Source organism: Megalobrama amblycephala, linkage group LG20 (assembly GCF_018812025.1).
Source record: "Megalobrama amblycephala isolate DHTTF-2021 linkage group LG20, ASM1881202v1, whole genome shotgun sequence".
NCBI classification, from domain to species: domain Eukaryota; kingdom Metazoa; phylum Chordata; class Actinopteri; order Cypriniformes; family Xenocyprididae; genus Megalobrama; species Megalobrama amblycephala.
This window is the reverse complement of record NC_063063.1, coordinates 6,498,180-6,523,065: the sequence shown is the minus strand read 5'-3', so window position 1 is coordinate 6,523,065 and position 24,886 is coordinate 6,498,180. Positions and strand designations below refer to the sequence as shown.

The window sequence follows — 24,886 nt, the reverse complement described above, 5'->3', positions numbered from 1 at the left end:
TTGAAAATTATATAGTTTTGAGTTTTATAGTTTTGAGAATACGTTTGAGATCGCGAATGGGCTCATATTCATGACCTCAAACATAAAAATAGCCTATTATTTGCTGAATTTGCTGAAAATGAGCTCTGATGAGGACAGTGATGATGCAATAAAACATCTGCTCAAACAGAGCCCTTTCAAGCTCCAAAGGGTAAAAATATATGCTTTATTTTATTCTTCTGTAATTGTTACTCTTATATCAGAGGAGTTTTATATTATCGCAACAGGTAGAGATCCTTCAGTGTTAGATATTGATCCGGGTCGATAAAGACCCGAATATGTAAGAATGATTGGCGAAACAGTCATGCATTTAAGGGTTAAATATACTACTGGATCTTTAATGTTGTGGGCCTATTTTTCTGCTGGAAGTCCTGGACATCTTGTTCAGATATATGGTATAATGGATTCTATCAAATACCAACAGATAAAAAAAATCAAAACCTGACCGCTTCTGCTAGAAATCCTATAATGAGCCATGGTTGGATCTTCCATCAGGACAATGATCCAAAACAAACATCAAAACCAACACAAAAATGTGTCACTGAGCACAAAATGAAGTTTCTGCCATGGTCTTCCCAGTTCCCTGACCTGAACCCTAAAGAAAATGAGTTAAGTGAACTGAAGAGAAGAAGCACCAACATGGAGCTGGGAATCTGAAGGTTCTGGAGAGATTCTGTATGAAGGAATGGTCTCTGATCTCTTGTCAGGTGTTCTCCAAACTCATCAGGCATTATAGAAGAAGAATCAGAACTGTTTTCTTGGAAAAAGGAGGTTGCAAAAACTATTGAATAAAAGGGTGCCAATAATTGTGGCCAACGTGTTTTGGATATAAACATTTATTTCATAATGTGACTTTCCCCCCAATTTTAGATTTCTGCTAAGTTTATGAATTAAAGATCAAAGGGATAAACAATGCAGATTTATTTTTACAGCCATCTTTGATCTTATTTACCAAAGGTGCCAATAATTCTGAGCACCACTGTATGACTGCCTCCACAGTAAGACATCGACATTTTTTTTCATCATCGCACCATAGGCCCCGCCTACTGCCGTTCAGTCGCTTAACGGCTGACACTTGCCAACCGGATGCGAGCGTCACATCAAAAGCAAATAGAACCCATTATAATCACTGATGCTGTCTACACTGGATACAGTATACAGATGCCTGCTCACTTTACTCCATGAGCTTGAGTCTGCCGACAACAGGACAAATTGAAGAGTAAATAGAAGCATACAGGAACATTCGCTTTCATGCGTCCAATTTAAACAGCTTGTCTGTGTCTCTGTACGGACTTTTGAAGGATCCCAACATCAGGAACAAGTGGATGGTTTATTTTTATTGCCATCCTGGATCGTGTTGGAGGATTACATGTTTGTTCCGAGAATTTGACCGTAGATGTTCTGTAAATGAGGCACAGTGTAATGGAGAGTTCACAAAGAAACTTTTGCTGACAGATGAAGCAGCCAGCTGTACTGGATCTGACAGCAGCTACACCGTAAGTAAACTTTTTAATAATGTTTTGTCTGTAAATGAGAGTTTTGCATGGATAATGTTTTCAAAAACACTTACTCACGTGTAATAACGAGTGGGCGTTGATACTGTTTCCTATGCGATGACGTTAGCCAATAATAACAGTGGCCGTTTACTGACAAGCCTTAAAGGAGCCGCCCCTTAAAGGATTAGTTCACTTCAGAATTTCCTGATAATTTACTCACCCCCATGTCATCTAAGATGTTTATATCTTTCTTTCTTCATTCGAAAAGAAATTAAGGTTTTTGATGAAAACATTCCAGGATTTCACCAGGGTACAATGAGTTGAAGGTCCAAATGTCAGTTTCAGTGCAGCTTCAAAGGGCTCTACACGATCCCAGACGAGGAATAAGGGTTTTATCTAGCAAAACAATTGTCACTTTTTAACCACAAATGGTTATCTTGCACTGCTCTGCGATGTACCACACATTATGTAATCGCATTGGAAAGGTCAAGCGTTACGTAGGCGGAAGTACTGTGATAGGGTGAAAAACTCCAGCTCATTTTCTCTTCCAACTTTAAAATTGTCTGACATCGTTGTTTTATCTTTTTTTGTAAAGGGCGTTTGACTTAGTCTTTGCACATTCACTCGGTACTTCCACCTACGTCACGCGTGACCTTTCCAACAAGATTACGTAATGCGTGGTGCTTTGCAAAGCAGTGCAAGATGAGCATTTGTAGTTAAAAAGTATATATATATATATATATATATATTTTTTTTTTTTTAAGAAAATGAATGAACGTTTTGCTAGATAAGACCGTTATTCTTCAGCTGGGATCGTGCAGCTTCAATTTGGACCTGCACCCCCTTAACCCCCATAAACATCTTGAATGCCATGGGGGTGAGTAAATTATTAGGAAATTTTATTCCTTTAATGTGTCATTTCAGACAGAGGGTCAGAATGGAGGTTGAAAATAATTGTTTTTCCATGCATATATTTATTAACATAGAACCTCAAAGAACATGTTAAAAAAAATCCATGTCATGACCCCTTTGAATTGAAGCAGGTAATCGGATTGTGGTGTTTACATGATTCAATACTAATCAGAATATTGCTAAATTCTGAGTAATATTGGAATATTAATGCGCATGTAAATGTAGTCACTGACACAGTTGTCTCCTTTTTGAAGTAAACAAATAGGTGAAAATTATGCCACAACTATGAGATATTTTTTTTTAAATAGTAAAAGTGTTAAAGTGAATTGAAGTCAGGGACATCAAAAGGTATATGAAAAGGTAAAACATTATGCATAAAAGATCACTGATTGCAATCTCATCATGAAAACCTGACAATGCAAAATATGTGTTTGTCAGATTTTTCCTTAGAATTGACAGTTTGGGTTTATATCTTTTAACTGATAAAATAACACGATTTAAGGTGCTAAGGTTACTAAACATAACTGGTTTAAGATCATGCATGTAAAGATACTCATTATTTTTTTGCTTTAGCCCTAGAAAAAGATTGAAGATGTTGAATTAACCACTGAATCTTGAACCAATGCTGTTTTGCACACCAGCCACATTTCTGCAGAGATGCTCCTCTGAGATTCTAAACTGATTGGACATCTGCAAAAATGATCAAACGGAAACCTACGCTGTTAATTGCGTACAATAAAATTCGTCATTTAGAAACTTGGACAGAACAAGGCCGTTATTTTCATTGATGGTATCTATGATCAAAAAGCACATGGCTGAATGGCCAGTCATCTGTCACTTGGTCAGCATGGCTGAGCAAGGCATTACTCAATAGCATGATAGAAACCAGCCCGTTTGGAATAAAAAGACTGAACCTCCGACATATATTATGATTGTCAATATGTAAACCACCTTGTTCCTGCATGAGTGAGTGATTTGTTCCCTCAAACATGCTTTTATGACCAATGCTACAAATCCCAAAGGAAAATGAGCTCAGAGGACTTAGTATTCAGTGGCACATTTTTAACTTTGACTATGTTTTTTAAATCAATCTTCTTCTAATACGCTCACATTGATCTACACCCCATTTCAAATAGCTTCGCTTAGGATCAAGGCAAGAAAGAAAGCCATTCTTCATAATGCAGAACATGTCACAATGGAAATGTTTACAGCGCAGTTTCCATGAGATGGATGGAGTCTCTAGAGGCCCAAAGCGCTTTTAACTCATCAAAGATGTGCTTTTTTGCTCCTTTGAAGGGATACAACTTCGTCCAACAAAAGGAAATGTACTATCACATTCAAAACAGTTCTCTTTCGATTCGAGTTAACGAGAACTTATAAATAATATTTCGACCTCACACACACACACACACATCCTGGTCCAGGCTTGGGAAAATCCCTTGCCTTTTGTTTTGGAAAAATGTGCGGTAGAAAGGTCAAAAATAAATCCGGCCAACCAGAGCACTTCGTTATTACGTTCAGCGGAAATCAGGCAGACAGACAGTGAGCAATAGCGAGTCAAGTCATCTATCATGAGGCGTGGGGAAAGCTTGGCAATTTTACAAACTCACAGAGTAATTCCATATGATCCCTGTCGCAAACAGATTCTCTTATATCTGTGTGAGGCACAAACACCCGCTGAGGTCCAGAAGTCTGATCCATCGCGCCAGCACACGGAGGCTTACCTCACAGCTTGTGTGTCACATCCAGCGAACGGGATTGTGGGTGGAGGGCTAGGAAACAGCCCAAATCAGTGTTTCCATGAGCACACAGGCTTCAGCGTACTGTGCTAGATGTTGTTGTTCACCCTGTGCATCGTTGAGATTGGCATCTTGCACGACTGACGAATCGTGTTTGTTTTTATATAATTCATGACATCTTGTCAAATAAAGAAGACATGTAGGAAAACTCAGACTCTAAGGGGAATCGGGCCAAATGTTTTGGTAGACAAAATCAAGGATTCAGCAGTGAGAAGAATTCAAAAACAGGAAGGATCAGGTAAGGCTGAGAACATCACTGATGCAAATTTACAGAATAATAAACAAAATAGCTTAACCAAAAAGTCTTGTTGATTCACAACCGCACGAACTTTATTTCTTCTGTGGAACACAAAAAGAGAAGCTTTGAAGAATGCGCACGTTGCTCTTTTCCATACATGAAAGTAAATGGTGACCTGGGGCTGTCAGGCACCAAAAGGAAAGAAAAAGACCGTAAAATCATCATGAAATAGTCCGTATGGTTTTCCGTCAAAGTTTGACGTAAAATGTTAGACTGAAAATAAAGACTGAGAGAGTTATCGGAAACTTAATGGTGACATTGAAGTCATCTGACCATGGAATAGTTCGTTTATATCCTATTTTTTAGCTTTTTACTTCTGCCGATTGTATTTAGGCTTCAAAATTCATCAAAGTTGTGTTATAATGATGAAAAAATGTGTAACGATCAAACATTTGTTGGTCATAATCCAAAAGCCAATGGAAAAATACAATTGGGAACCTGACTTCTGGGCTGGCCTGCAAAAATACATAATGACTTTATCACTCTATAATTTGCCATGCAAAACAGACAAAAATTTAAAGGTGCCCTAGAACTTTTTTTTAAAAGATGTAATATAAGGTGTCCCCTGAATGTGTCTGTGAAGTTTCAGCTCAAAATACCCCATAGATTTTTTTAATTCATTTTTTTAACTGCCTATTTTGGGGCATAATTAGAAATGAGCCGATTCAGGGTGTGTGGCCCTTTAATTCTCGTGCTCCACGCCCCAAGAGCTCGCGCTTGCCTTAAACAACATAAAAAAAGTTCAAACAGCTAATATAACCCTCAAAATGGATCTTTACAAAGTGTTCGTCATGCAGCATGTCTAATCGTGTAAGTACAGTGTTTATTTTGATGTTTACATTGATTCTGAATGAGTTTGAGGCTATGCTCCGTGGCTAACAGCTAATGCTACACTGTTGGAGAATTTTATAAAGAATGAAGTTGTGTTTATGCATTATACAGACTGCAAGTGTTTAAAAATGAAAATAGTGACGGCTCTTGTCTCCGTGAATACAGTAAGAAACGATGGTAACTTTAACCACATTTAACAGTACATTAGCAACACGCTAACGAAACATTTAGAAAGACAATTTACAAATATCACTAAAAATATCATGTTATCATGAATCATGTCAGTTATTATTGCTCCATCTGCCATTTTTTGCTATTGTCCTTGCTTGCTTACCTAGTCTGATGATTCAGCTGTGCACAGATCCAGACGTTAATACTGGCTGCCCTTGTGTAATGCCTCGATCATGGGCTGGCATATGCAAATATTGGGGGCGTACACCCCGACTGTTATGTAACAGTCGGTGTTATGTTGAGATTCGCCTGTTCTTCGGAGGTCTTTTAAACAAATGAGATTTATATAAGAAGGAGGAAACAATGGAGTTTGAGACTCACTGTATGTCTTTTCCATGTATTGAACTCAATTCAATTTTCAATTCTATTTACTCTTCAAATTCAATTTTTGAATCTAGGGCACCTTTAAGTTGTAATTCATTGAAAATCATCAGCCATGGTACTTGCACTGAAAAGATCAGCTTAGACATTCTGCAAAATAACTTCTTGTGTGTTCCACAGAAGAAAGAAAGTCATACAAATATCATGAAAAAGATATAATGAATGAATAATAACAGAATTTTCACTTCTGGAAAAAATAATTTCCTTTAATAATCATAAAAAAATAATAAAGTACCTCAGAGGGAGCTCCGATTTCAGACCTATTTAAAAGTCCAATATGAAATAGATTAAATTATGGCACAGAGTACAATGCAAGTCTTTGTACAGACACAAGTGCCATGTTTACTTTTTACGCCCACCCTACTTGTTGAGGCTTTATGTAGTTGCTCCCACCAGCATGCACCTGCTTTTCATTTCCCTCCAAAAATTCCACATCAGCCTGTTGACAAATAACTTTACAGCAGTATACAATTCATCCTCATTCTATAAACAACTAGGAGAGTTTGAAGAGGCAAAGAGTTTATAAAATGAGTTTACGATGATGGTAATCCACACCAGAAAAAAATGCATCATGCAAGACCAGTCGAACGATTATCAATTCATTTCACTGACTAATTTGTTTAAAAATTATTCTAACTACACTAAAACATAGATGTTTACATTTTGTGAGTGATGCACGCCTGTGTCGCCACAATGCTAGGTTGATGTGGATGGTGTCAGAGCGTCGCTAAGGGGTTGCTAAGGTCTTCTGATTGCTCGTAGTGAATTTCTATGTCGTTGTGAGTGTTTCTAGGTGGTTTCTTACTGTCCCACGTCAAAAGAAGCTCTATGATAATCTAGTCCAGGGGTGTCCAGTCCTGCTCCTGGAAGGCCAATGTCTTGCAGAGTTTAGCTCCAACCAACTCTAGTGGTTGCATCAGAAAACTGAAAAATGCTGCCTTCAGCGGATGCATTCCAAGGTAGAAAGACATCAAGGAACATCCTAATCCAATGTTAGCTTCACTTCCTGTCTCCTTAATCTGATTGTTTTTTCATAGACATATCCTTCACTGCCTATGATATCCCATGCATTCCGTTCTGTGGCAATTGTGCTAAAAATAAATATCTGAAAGTTGTGGTTGGTGGTCCGTTTGTGTGTTTTTTGTGTATGTATATGTAATATATGTTTTTGACCAACTGTTTCCACTAGTACTATACTACTACTAAAACTATTGTAAAGTAAATTTGCTTAGTTGTCACCAAAGCTCACTATATTTTGTAGTAGATTATTAAACCGTTGCGCTGCCCCAGAAGCCTGCCCAAAATCAGTTCTGTGCAAATGCTAAAAATTGTGATTGCAATTTAAAATGCAAATTGAAAGAAAAAAAAAATCCAGGTTTGCTGTGCTTGTTTATAGACCTTATGCTCCAGAGAAACAAGCATGCAGCCATCTTTAGAATTTTGTTTTTGAACTTACGTTTTTGCTGTAGCTCTGTATATTTCTATGGCGCAGCTGTCAAAGAGTAATTAGCTAGTGAAGTGGATTTACTTAATGTAGAGTTGACAAAAGTTATCATAAGAATTAAAGCAGATGTCATAACAAATGTCAGTCAACTGGGAAGAGTTAAAAACGAGCAGTTCATTCATAAATCCGTAAGATCTTACCTTCATGCTGTGGAAATATAAACCAGAAGACAAACCACAATGAGCGCAGCGCTGAAAAGGGGCGGGGCTACATAAGGTCTATAGCGCTGCACAATTTGGCCAAAATATTGTGCTTATACTATATATATTTATATAAATAAATGGAAATATTACTATTGTTATAATTTACTTTAAAATGAAAAATTAAGTATTTAAGAAAAATAATATAATATTTCTTTTATTCTGTAAAATTGCAAAACTACTATTTATGACTGTGTTAATTTCTTCATTTTCAAATGTTAAACTATCAAACTTTTTTGACTGCAGTGAGCCCTTACATTATATATATAGTTCTGTTATGAAACTCTAGATGGCGCAGGTTGATGGGTCTTAACACAAGCTGATTATAATTACAGCGTTAACTACTTGAAACAAGCTGATTGGTCCATATCACATCTGCAGCCAATGAGTTTGTTGCTCGCACATTTAAAGGTCCCGTTCTTCGTGATCCCATGTTTCAAACTTTAGTTAGTGTGTAATGTTGTTGTTATAAATAAAATCTGTAAAATTTTAAAGCTCAAAGTTCAATGCCAAGCGAGATATTTTATTTAACAGAAGTCGCCTACATCGAACGGCCAGTTTGGACTACATCCCTCTACTTCCTTCTTTAATGACGTCACTAAAACAGTTTTTTGACTAACCTCCGCCCACAGGAACATACAAGAGTTGCGTTTGTAGAGTGTGTTTGTCGCCATGTCGTTGAAACGCTGTTATTTTCATCCCGCAGTCCAATCACCGGGTCTGATTCCGGCTCAAATTGATAGGGTAAAATTAAAGACATGTTTACAATAACACTGAGCGCGTGCATCTCCACGTTATGGTAAGAGGCGTGACTTTTCCGGGCAAGATGCGCTAAACTGCTGTCGAATCACAACACAGGAACCGCTGGCACAATCAGAACTCGTTACGTATTTCTGAAGGAGGGACTTCATAGAACAAGGAAGTCATCAGCCCGTTTTTATGACAGTGGAAACAGCGGTATACAGATAAGTAAATTATGTGAAAAATACTGTGTTTTTTTACACACGAAACATGAACACATGTTATATTGCACACTATAAACACAATCAAAGCTTCAAAAAAACCACGAAAAACGGGACCTTTAAATGGCTGGTTACATTCATTATAGCAGTTTGCTGCGTGCTTCAGAGTTCCTCTAAAACCCTCCACCTTCCCCAGCTCCACCTGTATAGATCTGCTATGTGTTATTGATGTATGCTATTTGTGCAGCAGCACTATGTCTTTCTCGCAGCATTGTATCGGCGTATATATTGGCAGTAGCAAGTTCCTGTACTTGCTCTGCAGCAGCAGCAATTCAGCAGCAGCGTAGCAGATCCTTACATTAACATTGTCACATCCATTACCATGCAAACAATCTTCCGAGAGTTGTCATGATAGAAGTAAGTATATACAAGCCATATTGTAAATCTAAATATCTAAATATTACTGCATTCTTCAGAGAGGTGAGGCAGGGTTTCCTGAGGTTTCGCTGTTACCTGATCAGAGCTCTCAGCGTGAGAGAAATGTCTAAGGAAAAAGGGCTGAATCCCATCTTTGTGCAGAATCACGGAACACCTGATGGCTTCGACACGAAAACCCAGTCGCCATGATGAACAGGAATGCAATGTTGTTATTGAAAACACGTGTAATTTTAGCAGGCTGGTATCACTCTACTGAAGACATGCTCTTGGGGTGTGGGGTGCTGATTCGGCAGAAATATTTTCCTCACAGTCAAAAGACAGATTATATGCTTTCTTTTTTTATAATACATTTCTAAAAAAAAAAACACTCTTTTTAAAAGAATATGTTGTTGAATTCAACATATGTGGGATAATTCCTGAGGTCATTTTTCATGAATTCATCTATGTCTCTGGGTGCAGGCTGAATTTCACATTCTTACATAGTGTGTTTAGATAAAGTATTTGTTTTCAGCACAAGTATGTTGACGTGAGCAGCAAAATACCACTCTTATCTTATGTTAAATCACATTTACAAGGTTCCTTAGGAGAAACACTGTGTTATTTCACAGAAGAAATGTCATATCCTTCATTTTTAACATCCACTAATTCAGATGACAAATAGGGCCGTCCAAAAGTGGAGCAGTCGTCCACAGTGCAGGCTTTGCAGAAGGTGCATAGCTGCTGCAATTAAGGGGTGAGCATGGTTCTGAAACCTAAAATGAAAAATTGGTTTCCTTGACAAAAACCCAAAAGGATTTTATCCATTTTGGATTATTGCAGAAAATAAGCTCTGGAAGCAACAAAAGATTGTGATTCTTCCATGTTCATCATGATAATCTTCACAAATGCACACAACTTCTATGAACTTTGAAGCCAAATAAAATCGCCAGAAGTAAAAAGTTAAAACGTCTGAAACCTAAAATGAAAAATTGGTTCCCTCAACAAAAACCCATTAAGAATTTTCCATTTGGTTTTGGATTATTGCAGAAAATAAGCTCTGTAACCAATAAAAAGTTTATGATTCTTACATTTTCATCATGATAATTTTCACAAAGATACACAACTTCTATGAATTTTGAAGCCAAATACAATCGCCAGAAGAAAAAAGTTAATCATCTGAAGCCTAAAATGAAAAACTGGTTCCCTCGACAAAAAAAAAAAAAAAAAAAAAAATTACCATTGGCTTTTGGATAATTGCAGAAAATCAGCTCGGTAAGCAACAAAAGATCATGATTCTTCCATGTTCATCATGATAATCTTCACAAACGTACATAACTTCTATGAATTTTGAAGCCAAATACAACTTGCAGAAGTTAAAAGCTAAACATAGGCTATAAACGAACTACACCGAGGTCGCATGACTTCAACGTCACCACAATTAAGCTTCCAACAACTTTTTAAATATTCATTTAAAAATATATATTTTCCCTGAAAGTTTAAGTTGGAGTAGTTTGGACAAGCGTGATTATAAATGCAACAAGGCTGTGAAAGCGGACTAGTGAGTTGATAGGTTTTCCTGTTTGGCATAATGACGGCCTACGGTGGAATGGACTTCACGGACGCACGCGAGCAAAGTCCATGAGACCGCAAATCCACATTTAAGCTGCCATTTGGGACACAGCCATTGCTAAAATGCTGTTCGTGATATGGTAGGTTGTGTTTATTTGAAAAGCAGGAACTGGCGTTTCTGAAGCTTTGCATCAGCTGTGACTACCCAAATTTGAGGCAGCCCGAGGCTTACGGTGCAGCCAGCCGTATCTTCCAGAACCGGCCCTTTCCAAGCCCTCTTAACTGGGTCTGATTATTTTCACACACCTTTCAGGTTAACACAAATGAAACTTTGACATGTGCCGGATATCTTAGCAATATCGACTTGCCTGCGAGAGTTTATTTTGAAGGCCAGCACGCTTCGATTCAGGTGCCGAGTCTCATTCCTGTCCTGAGCTGTCTGGTTTCTCCAGCCTGTATTTATTCACAGCCTGCCAATTAGACCGGCAAGTGTTTGCCCTAAAGGCCACTCTACCTCACTGAATCCAAATACGCAAAGTGTGCTTGTTTTGGCGTGGCCATAAAAGGACGGGAGACCTGTTTTGAGTATCCTTCGGCGAAAGGTGCTGTATCACGAGTCACCGACTAAGCTCTCGAAGTAAAGGTGATTTATCACACACTTCAAACTTTTGCATGGACTTCCTATACACTTTTTGCAATTTGAATTCAATTATTTTGCCATTTTAGGATCCAGATTTTCTAACAGGCAAAGTTTACCATTGCCAGCTAAAGTATCACATATATCACTCACGTTGTGTTGGATTAATAATATTATTCTAATATTTAATATGGTGATGATTAAACAAATAAGGTACCGTTAAAAAGTTTAAGGTCTGTCTGTATTTTTTAATCTTTTTGACAGAAGTTTCTTATGCTCACCAGAGCTACATTTAAATGATCAAAAATACAGTAAAACAGTAATATTGTCATTCTAATATTTTACTAATTTCTAATATTTTTCAAAAAAGATTTTCTTCTAATATTCAATAAGGTGATAATTTAGCATCAAGGTACACTACTACTATTATTCAAAAGTGTGGGGTTGGTATAATTTCTTCATGTTTTTGAAAAAAGTCTCTTATGCTCACCAGAGCTGCATTTAATTGATCAAAAATACAGTAAAAACTGTAATACTGTGAAATATTTTTACAATGTAAAATAACTGTTTTCTATTTCAATATATTTTATAATGTAATTTATTCCTGTGATCTCAAAGCTAACTTTTCAGCTTCATTACTCCAGTCTTCAGTGACACATGATCTTTCAGAAGTCATTCTAATATTTTTTATTAATTTCTAATATTTTTCTAAAAACATTTGATTCTAATATTCAATAAAGTGATAATTTAGCATCAAGGTACACTACTATTATTCAAAAGTGTGGGGTTGGTATAATTTCTTCATGTTTTTGAAAGAAGCCTCTTATGCTCACCAGAGCTACATTTAATTGATCAAAAATACAGTAAAAACTGTAATACTGTGAAATATTTTTACAATGTAAAAAAAAAAAAAGTTTTCTATTTTTAATATATTTTATAATGTAATTTATTCCTGTGACGGTAAAGCTGAATTTTCAGCATCATTACTCCAGTCTTCAGTGTCATATGATCCTTCAGAAATCATTCTAATATTTTACTAATTTCTAATATTTTTTACTTAATATTCCACAAGTTTATTGTACATTTTCTTAAATATTAAGTTGTATCTCACCAAAAATGAGAAAATGAGACTAAATATGCTCATTTTCAATTAAACCTATAAAGTGCTGTCATCTCCTCTTAAGATTGGTTTGCCAAGCTGTAACAAAAATCAAATGAGCCTCTTTATGTTACTGAATACATACAACTTCTATTTTGATTCAAATTTGGCAGAGCAAATACAGACTGCGCATACAACAGCAGTTATGAAGCACCGCATTTATTCTATTACCGCAGTAGTAGTATTTTGAGGCTTGAGTACCGCAAAACTGTTGCACTGCTGTGTCATGCAGCACTGATTGCAGTTTGTCCTTCAGCAAAAATAATTACACATGCAACATGATGCTAACCTATTTTCTACCACTGCATGAGGCTGCCAAAGCAATGTGGTTTTCTTTACCTTTTGAAAGAAGTCCTCACCTCCGTTGACTCGCCCCTCCGTGGCAGCTGCGGAGAAGAATGGGACATTTCAGAAAAAGCGTAACATCAGGAATCACTTATGTTGGCGTATTAACAAAATCAGCAATTCATATCAACACATTCTTCCACATGGCCTTGGGTGGAAAAATGTCTGTGCAATTTAGGCAGGGCGGGGGTCATTTTCCTGTCCATTTGCAGCAAGTCACCTCTGTAGAAAAATCAATGCATTACTACTTTCTAAAGGTTTATGCAAGATTGTAATAATCTTTGTGAGGCGTAATACTACATTTTTGAAGGTTTAAATGAAGTGTGTTCTGTGTTCGAACCCCATCTAGGGCTTCCTACAGCTCATCTTGTAGATCACGGCACTAGCAACAGCAAAGTCACGGATTCAAACACAGATCAAAATGCATGCAGTGAATTCACAGTAAGTTGTTTTGTATAAAATCATCCGCTGAATGTAGAAATGTAAATTTAATCCACATGAGACAGAGAAACTGACATACTTGTTCGGTTTGAGATGTTTGCCAGGAACATTTGATTTAAATTAAACAATAAAATACAGACTTGTTCATCAGCAAATTTGGATGTTGTTTAAAGACATTGAAACCACAAAATGCAGCAGCTGATGGACATCTAGAACTTTTTCAGTTCATATTTCTCTGGATCAGAAATATGACCTACATTCTGAGATGCAAGCATAGTCTTGTTGGGCCAAGCTTTAAAATGCGCATCTACTGTAATCCAGACAAATGTGACGTGTTTATTTATATCCGATGAATTACAGGGGAGTTTTTTAGAGCAGATTGAATGAAAATTGCTCAAACCACAGGCACCGGCTGAATCAGCCCTGCTTTACCGCTAAGATATGCTATCCAGAGGCAGTGGAGGAAGCTCTGGAAGCCCTGAAACAAACTGAACTCTACAGAGTTAACTATCTTCAGAGCGAAAACAGAATTACTCATTTTTCTGTGATTGGCCAAGAAACAAACCAAAACAGGACCTAATGGATTTATGAGACTGTGGAAAGGCCTCAGGAAACTATTCATAAACACCATAACCTTCTCAAAAATTATGAACAGACTTTGACCATTTTACTCCATGTTGCTCAAAACATTTGATGTGTGACCACCATGTGCCAATAACAAGGGTGGTCTCAGCCTCACACTCATGGATGCCCACGATTTGTTTTCTCAGCATTTGATGCATATTGCACACAACACTGGAAAACACTTGTGGAAACCACGAGGTTCAATCAGATTGCTACAGTGCTCGTTGTTTTTTATTATCACAAAAACATGTTAGTGATGCATCAAAATTTTTGGCAGGAAACAAAATTCTTTTTAGGACAAAATCATTCTGGAGGGCCGAAATCCCTGACCAGAGCAGACGCTTAATTAGTGCTTCTCCAATAAGGTGTTTTGACTGTCATCGTCTATTCGGTGTACACAATGTGGATAAGCTACAACAGGAAATGTGGACATACTTCACCATGACCATAAATTATGCAAGTATGTGTAAAATTAGTTTGGTTGAAATATCGAAAAGTGGTTCACTGACGAAGAACTCAACATACGACTGGTTTGATTTATCACCTGAGGACATGACACCCTGAACAACATAAAGAGTTCAATTACCCAAAACCATTATTTTTGGCTAAATTAAAACGTCCCCGGTTACCCAAATATCCTTGGTTCGCTGAGATATGGGAATGAGACATTGCGACAATAGCTGACGCTACCTTTTTTCGAAATACTGAAACCTTACTGAATCACGCCAGTGTAAGTACACTGTCCAATGACGTTCAGTGTGTGAAACAGAGGCGGGCTCGACATTGCCTCGGAATCTTTCGACTGAAGTCTCTGAGCTAAGTAGCACAGCAACACATGCCATGATTGTTTCCTTATCTCAGGGAACCAAGGTTATGTGAGTAGACATTCCCTTTCAATTTCCATAGTGCTGCCCCCTAATAGTCAACTAAACGTTAGTCGATGAGATGAGGCTTGGGGCCAGATTTACTAACAGTTTGCACCAATGCAAACCCTCTTTTGGTATTTAAATACCACTGTCAGGATTTATTAAAGACAAAGGCGTGGACAGTTATTTTTTGTGGCTGACCTTACTGCATATGCATTTGTAGGAGTTTCCCTTTCAGATGCAAAATTTATGGGAGGAGAGTATTTGAATGAATCATGCAAGGTGATTTACTAAGGTTTGCGCTAGTCAATTTACTGGTATTTGGGCCATTATTTACCACACAAAAAAGCACATCTTAAACTAGACGCTAATTTGCGCTGCTCTTGGTAGATTGCGTTGGTCATTACGGAAATGCGTCTGCAAATCCAAATGTGCCTGTATTCTTTAATTTGCGTGTCGTTTCCACTTTTTTGGAATTGCGCTCTCACGCTAATTTGGTTTAGAAAGTTTAGTAAATCTGGCCCTTGGTTAAAGATGCCCTCGAATGAAAAATTGAATTTATCTTGGCATAGTTAAATAACAAGAGTTCAGTACATGGAAATGACATATAGTGAGTCTCAAACTCCATTGTTTCCTCCTTCTTATATAAATCTCAATTGTTTAAAAGACCTCCGAAGAACAGGCGAATCTCAACATAACACCGACTGTTACGTAACAGTCGGGGTGTACGCCCTCAATATTTGCATATACCAGCCCACGTTTCCAACATTATAAAAGGCATTAGACAAGGGCAGCCAGTATTAACGTCTGGATGTGCACAACCAAATCATCAGACTAGGTAAGCAAGCAAGAACAATAGCGAAAAATGGCAGATGGAGCAATAATAACTGACATGATCCATGATAACATGATATTTTTAGTGATATTTGTAAACTGTCTTTCTAAATGTTTCGTTAGCATGTTGCTAATGTACTGTTAAATGTGGTTAAAGTTACCATCGGTTATTACTGTATTCACGGAGACAAGAGAGCCGTCGCTATTTTCATTTTTAAACACTTGCAGTCTGTATAATGCATAAACACAACTTCATTCTTTATAAATCTCTCCAACAGTGTAGCATTAGCTGTTAGCCACGGAGCACTATCAAACTCATTCAAAATCAGAAGTAAACAATATAACAGTATACAATACTCACATAATCCGACGCATGCACACAGCATGCATGACGAACACTTTGTAAAGATCCATTTTGAGGGTTACAGACATCCCAACCTGCAAAAAGTCATTTCAGGGAGGTACCCCCCCCCCCCCCCCCCTGCATGGGATTTAAAGGGGCCGCAGCATAAAATCGGCGCGTTTATAATGATGCCCCAAAATAGGCAGTTAAAAAAATTAATTTAAAAAAATCTATGGGGTATTTTGAGCTGAAACTTCACAGACACATTCAGGGGACACCTTAGACTTATATTACATCTTTTAAAAACATAATCTAGGGCACCTTTAACTAAATTAAAATTGGTGAAGTCACACAGTGATAGACTGTTAACACACCTGTTTCATGCGGTAGGCTAATATGTCAGTCAGAAAAAAGTGTGGGAACATTTTGACAGGTAAAGAATGACCACAAAAAGGTGAAGTATGACCTCAAACATGACTTTAAAACATGTTTAACGTATAACCACTTTACGTTTGGTGCAGATCCTGAGCGTAATTGACAAATATCTTATCTCAAAATATACGGTCAGTACCGCCACTCCCTGTACAAAGAGTATACGTGATCACAAGCCATACCGACACTAAATGTGACGTGTAAACACTGCAGATCACTGATTGGTCAGAGAGAATTGTCACTACCAGCGTCATTAGATTTGAAACACTAAATACCAAACCCGACTTGCTTTAAACAACTGTCGCACGCAACTTGAAAAAAAGAAATTGCCAAAGTGTCCAAAGTCCAAAGTGAGCGTGCATTCAAAATACCCTCCCCCTTCCCTTCCACCCGGTGTTATCGGTAATACCGGTGTTATACTGGCGTGAAAATTTCCTCACCGTGACATCACTACAAGAAAGGTATAGCAATGTTGAGTGTACTGAAATCAAAAGGGAACTTTAAAGTATTTCAACTTTACAATAGTCATTCATAAACATTGCTGAAACATTGTTAAAGCTGCTGTCCATAAGATTTGCCTCTTAGTCGCCATCTCTGTTTGAAACCTGCAATTGCAGTTATATGCAGAATTATTATCTTTACGTGCATTGTGCATTGGCACAGCTCATCAGCACAGATGAATCTAATGTTTTCTGTCAGTCACCACACCGGTGTGGATACTGTACTTCGGAATCACAGATTGTAGTCTTGAAGTATTACCGAAGTAGGAATTTTCACCGGAAAATGTCAACTGAACAAGTAAGTAACATGCCTGACACTTTTGTTCTGACCAACTGAGGGGAAAAGCATTAGGCCTACACTAAATCGCGCTGCCAATGGTGTTCAAATCTAACGATCGCTTCATTTCGCATCAAACCGTGCAAATTATTATTGTTGTTATACTTTGTTCTCAAATTGTTATTGTTAACAACATCAGCATTGTGTGACTGTGTGTATTTAGTGTGCATTAGTGTTACCGGTATATTTAAATTTCTGTAGCCACTCGACAGTCTGAAGTCTTTTGCTTTTGACCACGGCTGAATCTCTAGTTGTCACTGATGATTGTCATTTGGATCTTTCTGGATTACAATCCGCCATTAAAATGATAAGTTTAATTATTGCAGCTGCTGTGAGAAAAGGCTATAAATAATCCGCTGCCAGTAGCATCCTAAATACATAGTCTAGCTGGGACTCCTTCCTTCTGTTTACAGACGTGACGTAATTACGCAAAGACAAACTGCTGCATGCTCAAATTTCCAGCGGAAATTGATACACCAGTATCGATTTATCATAAAACATTATTACAAGCTTACCGTTGTGAATCAAGCTAAGGTAAGGAGACAGTTTTGAACACTGGCTGGTTATGTACTTGCTCAATTGATTTTGGATCATTTTTAACCCAAAAAAGTTATGGACTGCAGCTTTAATAGGATGAGCACCATTGGAAGCCATTATAAAATAGACAATAATTGCACATCTGTGACTACAAATCATTTCTACATTACTATGCCAAAATACTAGAAATAAACGTAACTATTGATGAACACTGGTGTCTTTTGTTCTGTTGCTGTTGTTGCCATTTTATAAAAGCAATAAGCCACGAAAGGCAATGCATTACAGTGATTTTACCACATATAATGTGGTTTCAGGCACTCTTGTTGATTATAGTAGGTTGCCACAGAAAGGTACATTTAACTTATTATTCATTATAAATACATTTGGGAGGTCGAGCAACTGCTCTTCACTGTTCTTCATGCCAACTTCTGTATAAAAGCTTCAAAGACAGATATCTTTTTGTAGTTGACATTATTTTTACTTGGCATTTAGTGTCTTATTGCTTAGCGCAACGTGCCAACAAAAGCCACAGCCTTATGGAACATAAGAATAAATCAACAAAATGCTCAGCTCCACAGACAAATGTCAAGACTTTGTCCATCGACACATACAGTGAATAAAAAAAAAAAAAAACATATCTATGAATTGCTGGCACAGATAAAACATTCATTCTTATCCAAGATGGGTTGTGTTCAGGGAATGGTTTCCCAAAGAAGATTAGTGACCCAAATGTCTTCTTTGTGACTAGATTTCTTCCCTTTGGAGCAAAGTGCAAAGTTAAAGAATATAGCACTGCCAACATCCTCTCATGCAAGGTTAGTGGTTAACCTCACTGTAATCAAAGAAGGCCACCAGGTTATTGAGTCTGGATAGGCTACACCGGCCTGAGGGAGACTTTTATAAATGGGTTTCTACATTACAGAGAACATAATCAGCATAATATCTCACACCAACATGGGAAAGACACGGTACATAATATAGAGGATCCACGTAATAGCCTCCAAACGCTATTCAAATTTCATACATAAATATAGTGGGATTTTCTGCATCTGTGGTTTAAAAATATAAAATATGTTCCCAACTATGGTCCCCCCCAGTAAATCTCGGCTGTATATAAATGAATTTAACACTTTTCTTTATATTACTGACATTAATACTAACTTATTATAAAAATTGAATTTGTATTCATAGGATGAATCTGAAATTGTAGAGACCCTACAACAATATTTTGTTTCAGTGTATTTTCTATATGCACTGATATTAAAATTCATTAAAAATGTTTTGGCTTATAACCAATAAATGGCTGATACTACAATTCTCAATTTTCTCCACATGAATTAAACATAAAAAACTAAAATAATTTTAAATACTGCAAGTGAATTTAGGAATCATCACAACATTATAATGTACACAATGAAAGAAATATTCTCTTTGAGATTTGCTAAAGATTAAATTTGACAGATTTTATTTTGCTAATAGTATTATTAGCATTTTTTATTACCGGCCAAACACCAAAGGTGCGTAGGCACCTATTGTATCTGTCAGTGTTCTTCTTCTTCTTCTTCTTCCTCCACTATTGTGTCTATGGCAGCCCATAGAACCACATGGTAAAAAGTTGTGAAATCTGGCACACTGATAGAAGATAGTCGAGACATTAACCACAGCAGTTTTGGAGTCTCTAACTCAATCCTTCAAGCACCCTCAACTGCCCAAATTTGCACTTGTGTTTATGCGAATAACTTTTAAACCATAAAGGCTAGAAACAAAATTCCTCCGATTCCTTGGTGATTTGATTGCACTTTTCTGTCATGAAATTTTAAATTTTCCAAGAAATTTTTTTTTTTCAAACTCTTCCTAGACCATTGCTCCAATTTTCACAAAAATCAGCACAGATCATCTTCAGACCATGCCGACACATAAACATGGAATTCAAGTAGATTCATCAAATCGTTCTCGAATAACACGCAAATGAATTTAAAGGTCCCGTTCTTCGTGATCCCATGTTTCAAACTTTAGTTAGTGTGTAATGTTGTTGTTAGAGTATAAATAAAATCTGTAAAATTTTAAAGCTCAAAGTTCAATGCCAAGCGAGATATTTTATTTAACAGAAGTCGCCTACATCGAACGGCCAGTTTGGACTACATCCCTCTACTTCCTTCTTTAATGACGTCACTAAAACAGTTTTTTGACTAACCTCCGCCCACAGGAATACACAAGAGTTGCGTTTGTAGAGTGTGTTTGTCGCCATGTCGTCGAAACGCTGTTATTTTCATCCCGCAGTCCAATCACCGGGTCTGATTCCGGCTCAAATTGATAGGGTAAAATTAAAGACATGTTTACAATAACACTGAGCGCGTTCATCTCCACGTTATGGTAAGAGGCGTGACCTTTCCGGGCAAGGTTCGCTAAGCTGCTGTCGAATCACAACACAGGAACCGCTGGCACAATCAGAACTCGTTACGTATTTCTGAAGGAGGGACTTCATAGAACAAGGAAGTCATCAGCCCGTTTTTATGACAGTGGAAACAGCGGTATACAGATAAGTAAATTATGTGAAAAATACTGTGTTTTTTTACACGCAAAACATGAACACATGTTATATTGCACACTATAAACACAATCAAAGCTTCAAAAAACCACGAAAAACGGGACTTTTAATGAAGAGCATGCCAAAATGGACGTGAAGCTATATCTCCACAATGCTTTAGCGTATTCAGACTAAACTTGGTGTGTGTTATAATAACCATGATCTGAGGATACCTGCACAGTTTCGGTGCAGTGCCACCTAGTGGTCAGGAGATACGAAAAATGGCTATTTTTGCATATAACTTCTGAATGCTTTGGCCAAAACTCACAAAATTGATCTCTTTAGAATTTGGTGTAGTGCTGAGTCAAGTGATAACCGAGTCCAATTTCCCCATATTCCCTATTTTGGGCATCTGCTCTTCAGAATTTTGTTTTGAAATGCTATAATTTATGAAAGCATTAGCGTATTGTGTGAAATTTGGTAAGTGTCATCTGCACCATGTCCTGAAGGTACTTGTAATGTTTTGGGGCTGTGACACCTTGTGGTCAAGAATTATAATGACATTTCAAAAATGCTAATAGCTTTTCATTAATTTTGCCTATTGTAATGAAACTGGTCTTAATAGATTCTTTGGGTCATGTCGAGAACATAGATTACCAAATTCTTTATTCATTAGTCGGATGAACTTCCGGTCCACCAATTCTAACTCCTCCTAGATCATTGTTCCGATTTTTATGAAAAATGAATCAGAAAAAAACAAAACATGGAATTCAAGTCAATTCAAGTCAAAATGGACGTGAGGCTATATCTATGCCATCTGTTCTTGGTGTGTGTTATTACAACCATGACCTGAGTGTACATGCATAGTTTCAGTACAACGCCACCTAGTGGTCACAAGATTTGAACCAGTTTGACCAAAAATCTCACCCAAAAAAACAACACTGACCACTCCAGATCAATTTGGTCTCAGTGCCACCTATTAGTCAAAAGTAATAAGAAACTATGTTACATTATAAGAGATTATTATATTTATGGGCTTTCAACCATTTTGCTTAAAACCATCTTCAAATGTCTTTACTTATTTTTACAGCTGGTCTGAGCCTTTTTAGCTCCTCATTCTGCCTCTGTGGTGCTTGGCCCCTTATTTGCTGCTTGCAGCTAAAATTACTTATTTAATTATTTTACATTTTTTCACAAAAGTGTGAGCGATAGATGATGACATCTAAATGTAACAATAATGCACAATTAAACATCCAATATCAGGCGATACGCTAAATAAAATACAATCTCTAATATCAGCTGATATGGAGCCCATATATTGTGCAACCATAATTTCTTTATTATATTACTATTATCATCATTATATTGTCAACTTTCAAGAGTGCTACTGTCATTAATTAACATTAATGAGAATACTAATGGACAGCTCAGAGTGTATTAGACCTCCTTGCTTAGATCAGTATAGCAGTATTTTAATAATTAAGTGTGAAGCTTCTGTCTCAAGTATATTCTTGAATGGAAAAATACTGCAGTTTATTCCTGCTCTGTCACAACTGTTAACATTATTATATATCATTAGTACTCCTGACCTTAATGCAGTGGAATCTTAATGGCCAAGGCTCTGGCCTTCTAACAAAAGGGTTATAAGTTCAATTACAGATGGGAGTTACCCATGGACTAAGAATTAATGAGATCTCGTACAGTTCTTTAATAATTCTGGCACTTGACACAAGGTTGCTTCAGAGGGATTGTATCTTTAACTTGTGCGCTTTAACTTGCTTATGATGGAAAACGTATCTATTAAATGTCATTATGCTGGTTCAATGGACCTCTGCGGGAACAACGGCCTGCTGTTGCCTGGAAACCAACAAACAATTGCACAGATGTGTGATGCTGCTGCGTCCAAGGCTCCAACTGGATTTGCTGACCTCATAATTGTTGGCTAGGATATCATGAACTTTCAAACTGATGTCATGGAAATGTTGCATAATGCAAACAGCAGAATACTGATGGTTTGATGGCTTTGAATGCATAAACAGTGGCAAGTTAAATGCATCACAGTTTACAAACATTTTAAAGCCCACATTACATTTCACTAGGGACCATGAGTGCACAATGTTTGTGATATTTAAAGGTGCCGTAGAACGTCTTTTCAAAAGATGTAATATAAGTCTACGGTGTCCCCTGAATGTGTCTGTGAAGTTTCAGCTCAAAATACCCCACAGATTTTTTTTAAATACATTTTTTTAACTGCCCATTTTGGGGCATCATTAACTATGCATCGATTCAGGCTGCGCGGCCCCTTTAAATCTCTCGCTCCCTGCCCTCCCGAGCTCTCGACTATAAGTGCAGTTATACAGTGCATAAACAAAGTTCACACAGCTAATATAACCCTCAAATGGATCTTTACAAGATGTTCGTCATCATTCATGCTGCATGCATGCATCTATTCCTGTGAGTATAGTATTTATTTAGATGTTTACATTTGATTCTGAATGAAAGTTTGAGGCTATATGCTCCGTGGCTAATGGGCTAATGCTACACTGTTGGAGAGATTTACAAAGAATGAAGTTGTGTTCATGAATTATACAGACTGCAAGTGTTTACAGATGAAAATAGCGACGGCTCTTGTCTCCGTGAATACAGTAATAAACAATGGTAACTTTAACCACATTTAACAGTACATTAGCGACATGCTAATGAAACATTTAGAAAGAAAATGTACAAATATCACTAAAAATATCATGTAATCATGGATCATGTCAGTTAATATTGCTCCATCTGCCATTTTTTGCTATTGTCCTTGCTTGCTTACCTAGTCTGATGATTCATCTGTGCACAGATCCAGACGTTAATACTGGCCTGACCTTGTGTAATGCCTTGAACATGGGCTGGCATATGCAAATATTGGGGTCATACATATTAATGATCCCGACTGTTACGTAACAGACGGTGTTATGTTGAGATTCGCCTGTTTTCCGAAGGTCTTTTAAACAAATTAGATTTATATAAGAAGGAGGAAGCAATGGAGTTTGAAACTCAACGTAAGTCTTTTCCATGTACTGAACTCTTGTTATTCAACTATGCCAAGGTAAATTCAATTTTTGATTCTAGGGCACCTTTAAGTCACAGCACTACGATGCAATTTGCACAACAACATTTTATATCTAGCAATGCAAACATGACTAAACAATCAAATAATTCTGTTCTCCAAAAATCAGGTACATATGTATTATGTATGATGTATATTACAATGTTATGATGACTGTATGCCTTTCTCCACTGACTTTCTATGATGTTCAAAGCATTTCTAAGGATGCTGATTTTTAGAAGGCAGCTGTCTGACTCGGAGATGGCGAACAGAAACATGGTTTGTGAAACATTAGCAACACATTTTATTAGCTGTTTGATAACATTGTCAAGCCAAAGGCTAATCATATCAATTACTGTTAGAGAGCGATACATAACATACATAAAACGCTTTACCATTCTGGTACATCGACTTGTACACAAGCCTGTTTAACTCACCCTTCCATTTCTTCTTCTGAATCAGTTCCTGGTTCAAACGTATATGGCTGAATTGGTCCCACTTTATATTAAGTGGCCTTAACTATTATGTACTTACATCAAAAAATAAGTACAATGTACTTACTGGGTTCATATTGAATTGCAAAACACTTTTGTTGCTATTGAGGTGGGATACGGGTTAGGTTAGGGAAAGCTTTAGTGGTATGGGTTGGTTTAAGGGTAGGGGTAAGGTGTAAGGGATGGGTCAACAGTGTAATTATAAATGTAATTACAGAAATTAATTACAGATGTAAGTACATGCAGGTGTTTTTAAAATACAAGTAAAATCATGTATGTACACAATAAGTGCATTGTATCAAATGATTAATTTAAATGTAAGTACATAGTAGTTAAGGCCACTTAATATAAAGTGGGACCGCTGAATTAAACCAATGTTTTCACTTTCCTTGTGTAGCGTTTACTACAGTAAAGTTGACCGAGTGGCTGAGGTAGTCCGAGCTGGTGTGATTGGGTGGAGGCAGGGACTGATTTGCATATTCATGAATTCCACGTGTACTGTTTATTGTAGAGTCACAAGAAAAAAAAAAGTTTACATATGTCATTTTGATTTTCAAAGAGGTGTTTTAAGGGATAAAATTGATGACTGCAGGGGGACTTTAAAAAAGGTGAAGCATTTTTATTTTATAAAATAATATTTCTGTATATTTTACAAGTTTTTTTTCTGTCAAATCAAAGTTAGTGAGGCGTAACCAAGCCGTGTTGTGTTTTAAGGTCAGTAAGATTTTTATTTGTTTGTTCAGATATTTGAAACTTTTAAAACAAGCGAGTATGGGTCTTCAAATATCCATTGTAATAATTCCCCCAAATATTCATGATTTTTAAAAATACTTTTAACCATGAAATATGTCCGAAAACATTTTTGAAACTAATAATAATTAAGAACAAGTCATTTTTAATTACATTTTTAGAGTAATATAGGCCATTTTTATTAAACAAAAGCAGTGAATTTTAGGTAATAATGCGCCAATACGTATGAATGGTTTTATCAGAAAATCGCTCTGCTCATGCTCATGAGCAAAGGCCTTAAATCAAACCTCTTACTGAAAATAGAATAAGCAGTTCCCAAAAATGTATGAA

The 24,886-nt window shown here is 37.0% G+C and overlaps 1 protein-coding gene across 2 annotated transcripts in view; it reads right to left on the bottom strand.

Moving 5' to 3' along the window:
- The window catches only part of bicc1b (BicC family RNA binding protein 1b), a 111,350-nt gene that overhangs the window by 75,428 nt on the left and 11,036 nt on the right, over nt 1-24,886 (bottom strand). For both annotated transcript variants that reach the window (XM_048169866.1, XM_048169865.1), the window contains exon 2: nt 12,775-12,821. In XM_048169866.1, the coding sequence (XP_048025823.1) occupies nt 12,775-12,821 (47 nt within the window). The remainder of the gene's footprint in view (nt 1-12,774; nt 12,822-24,886) is intronic.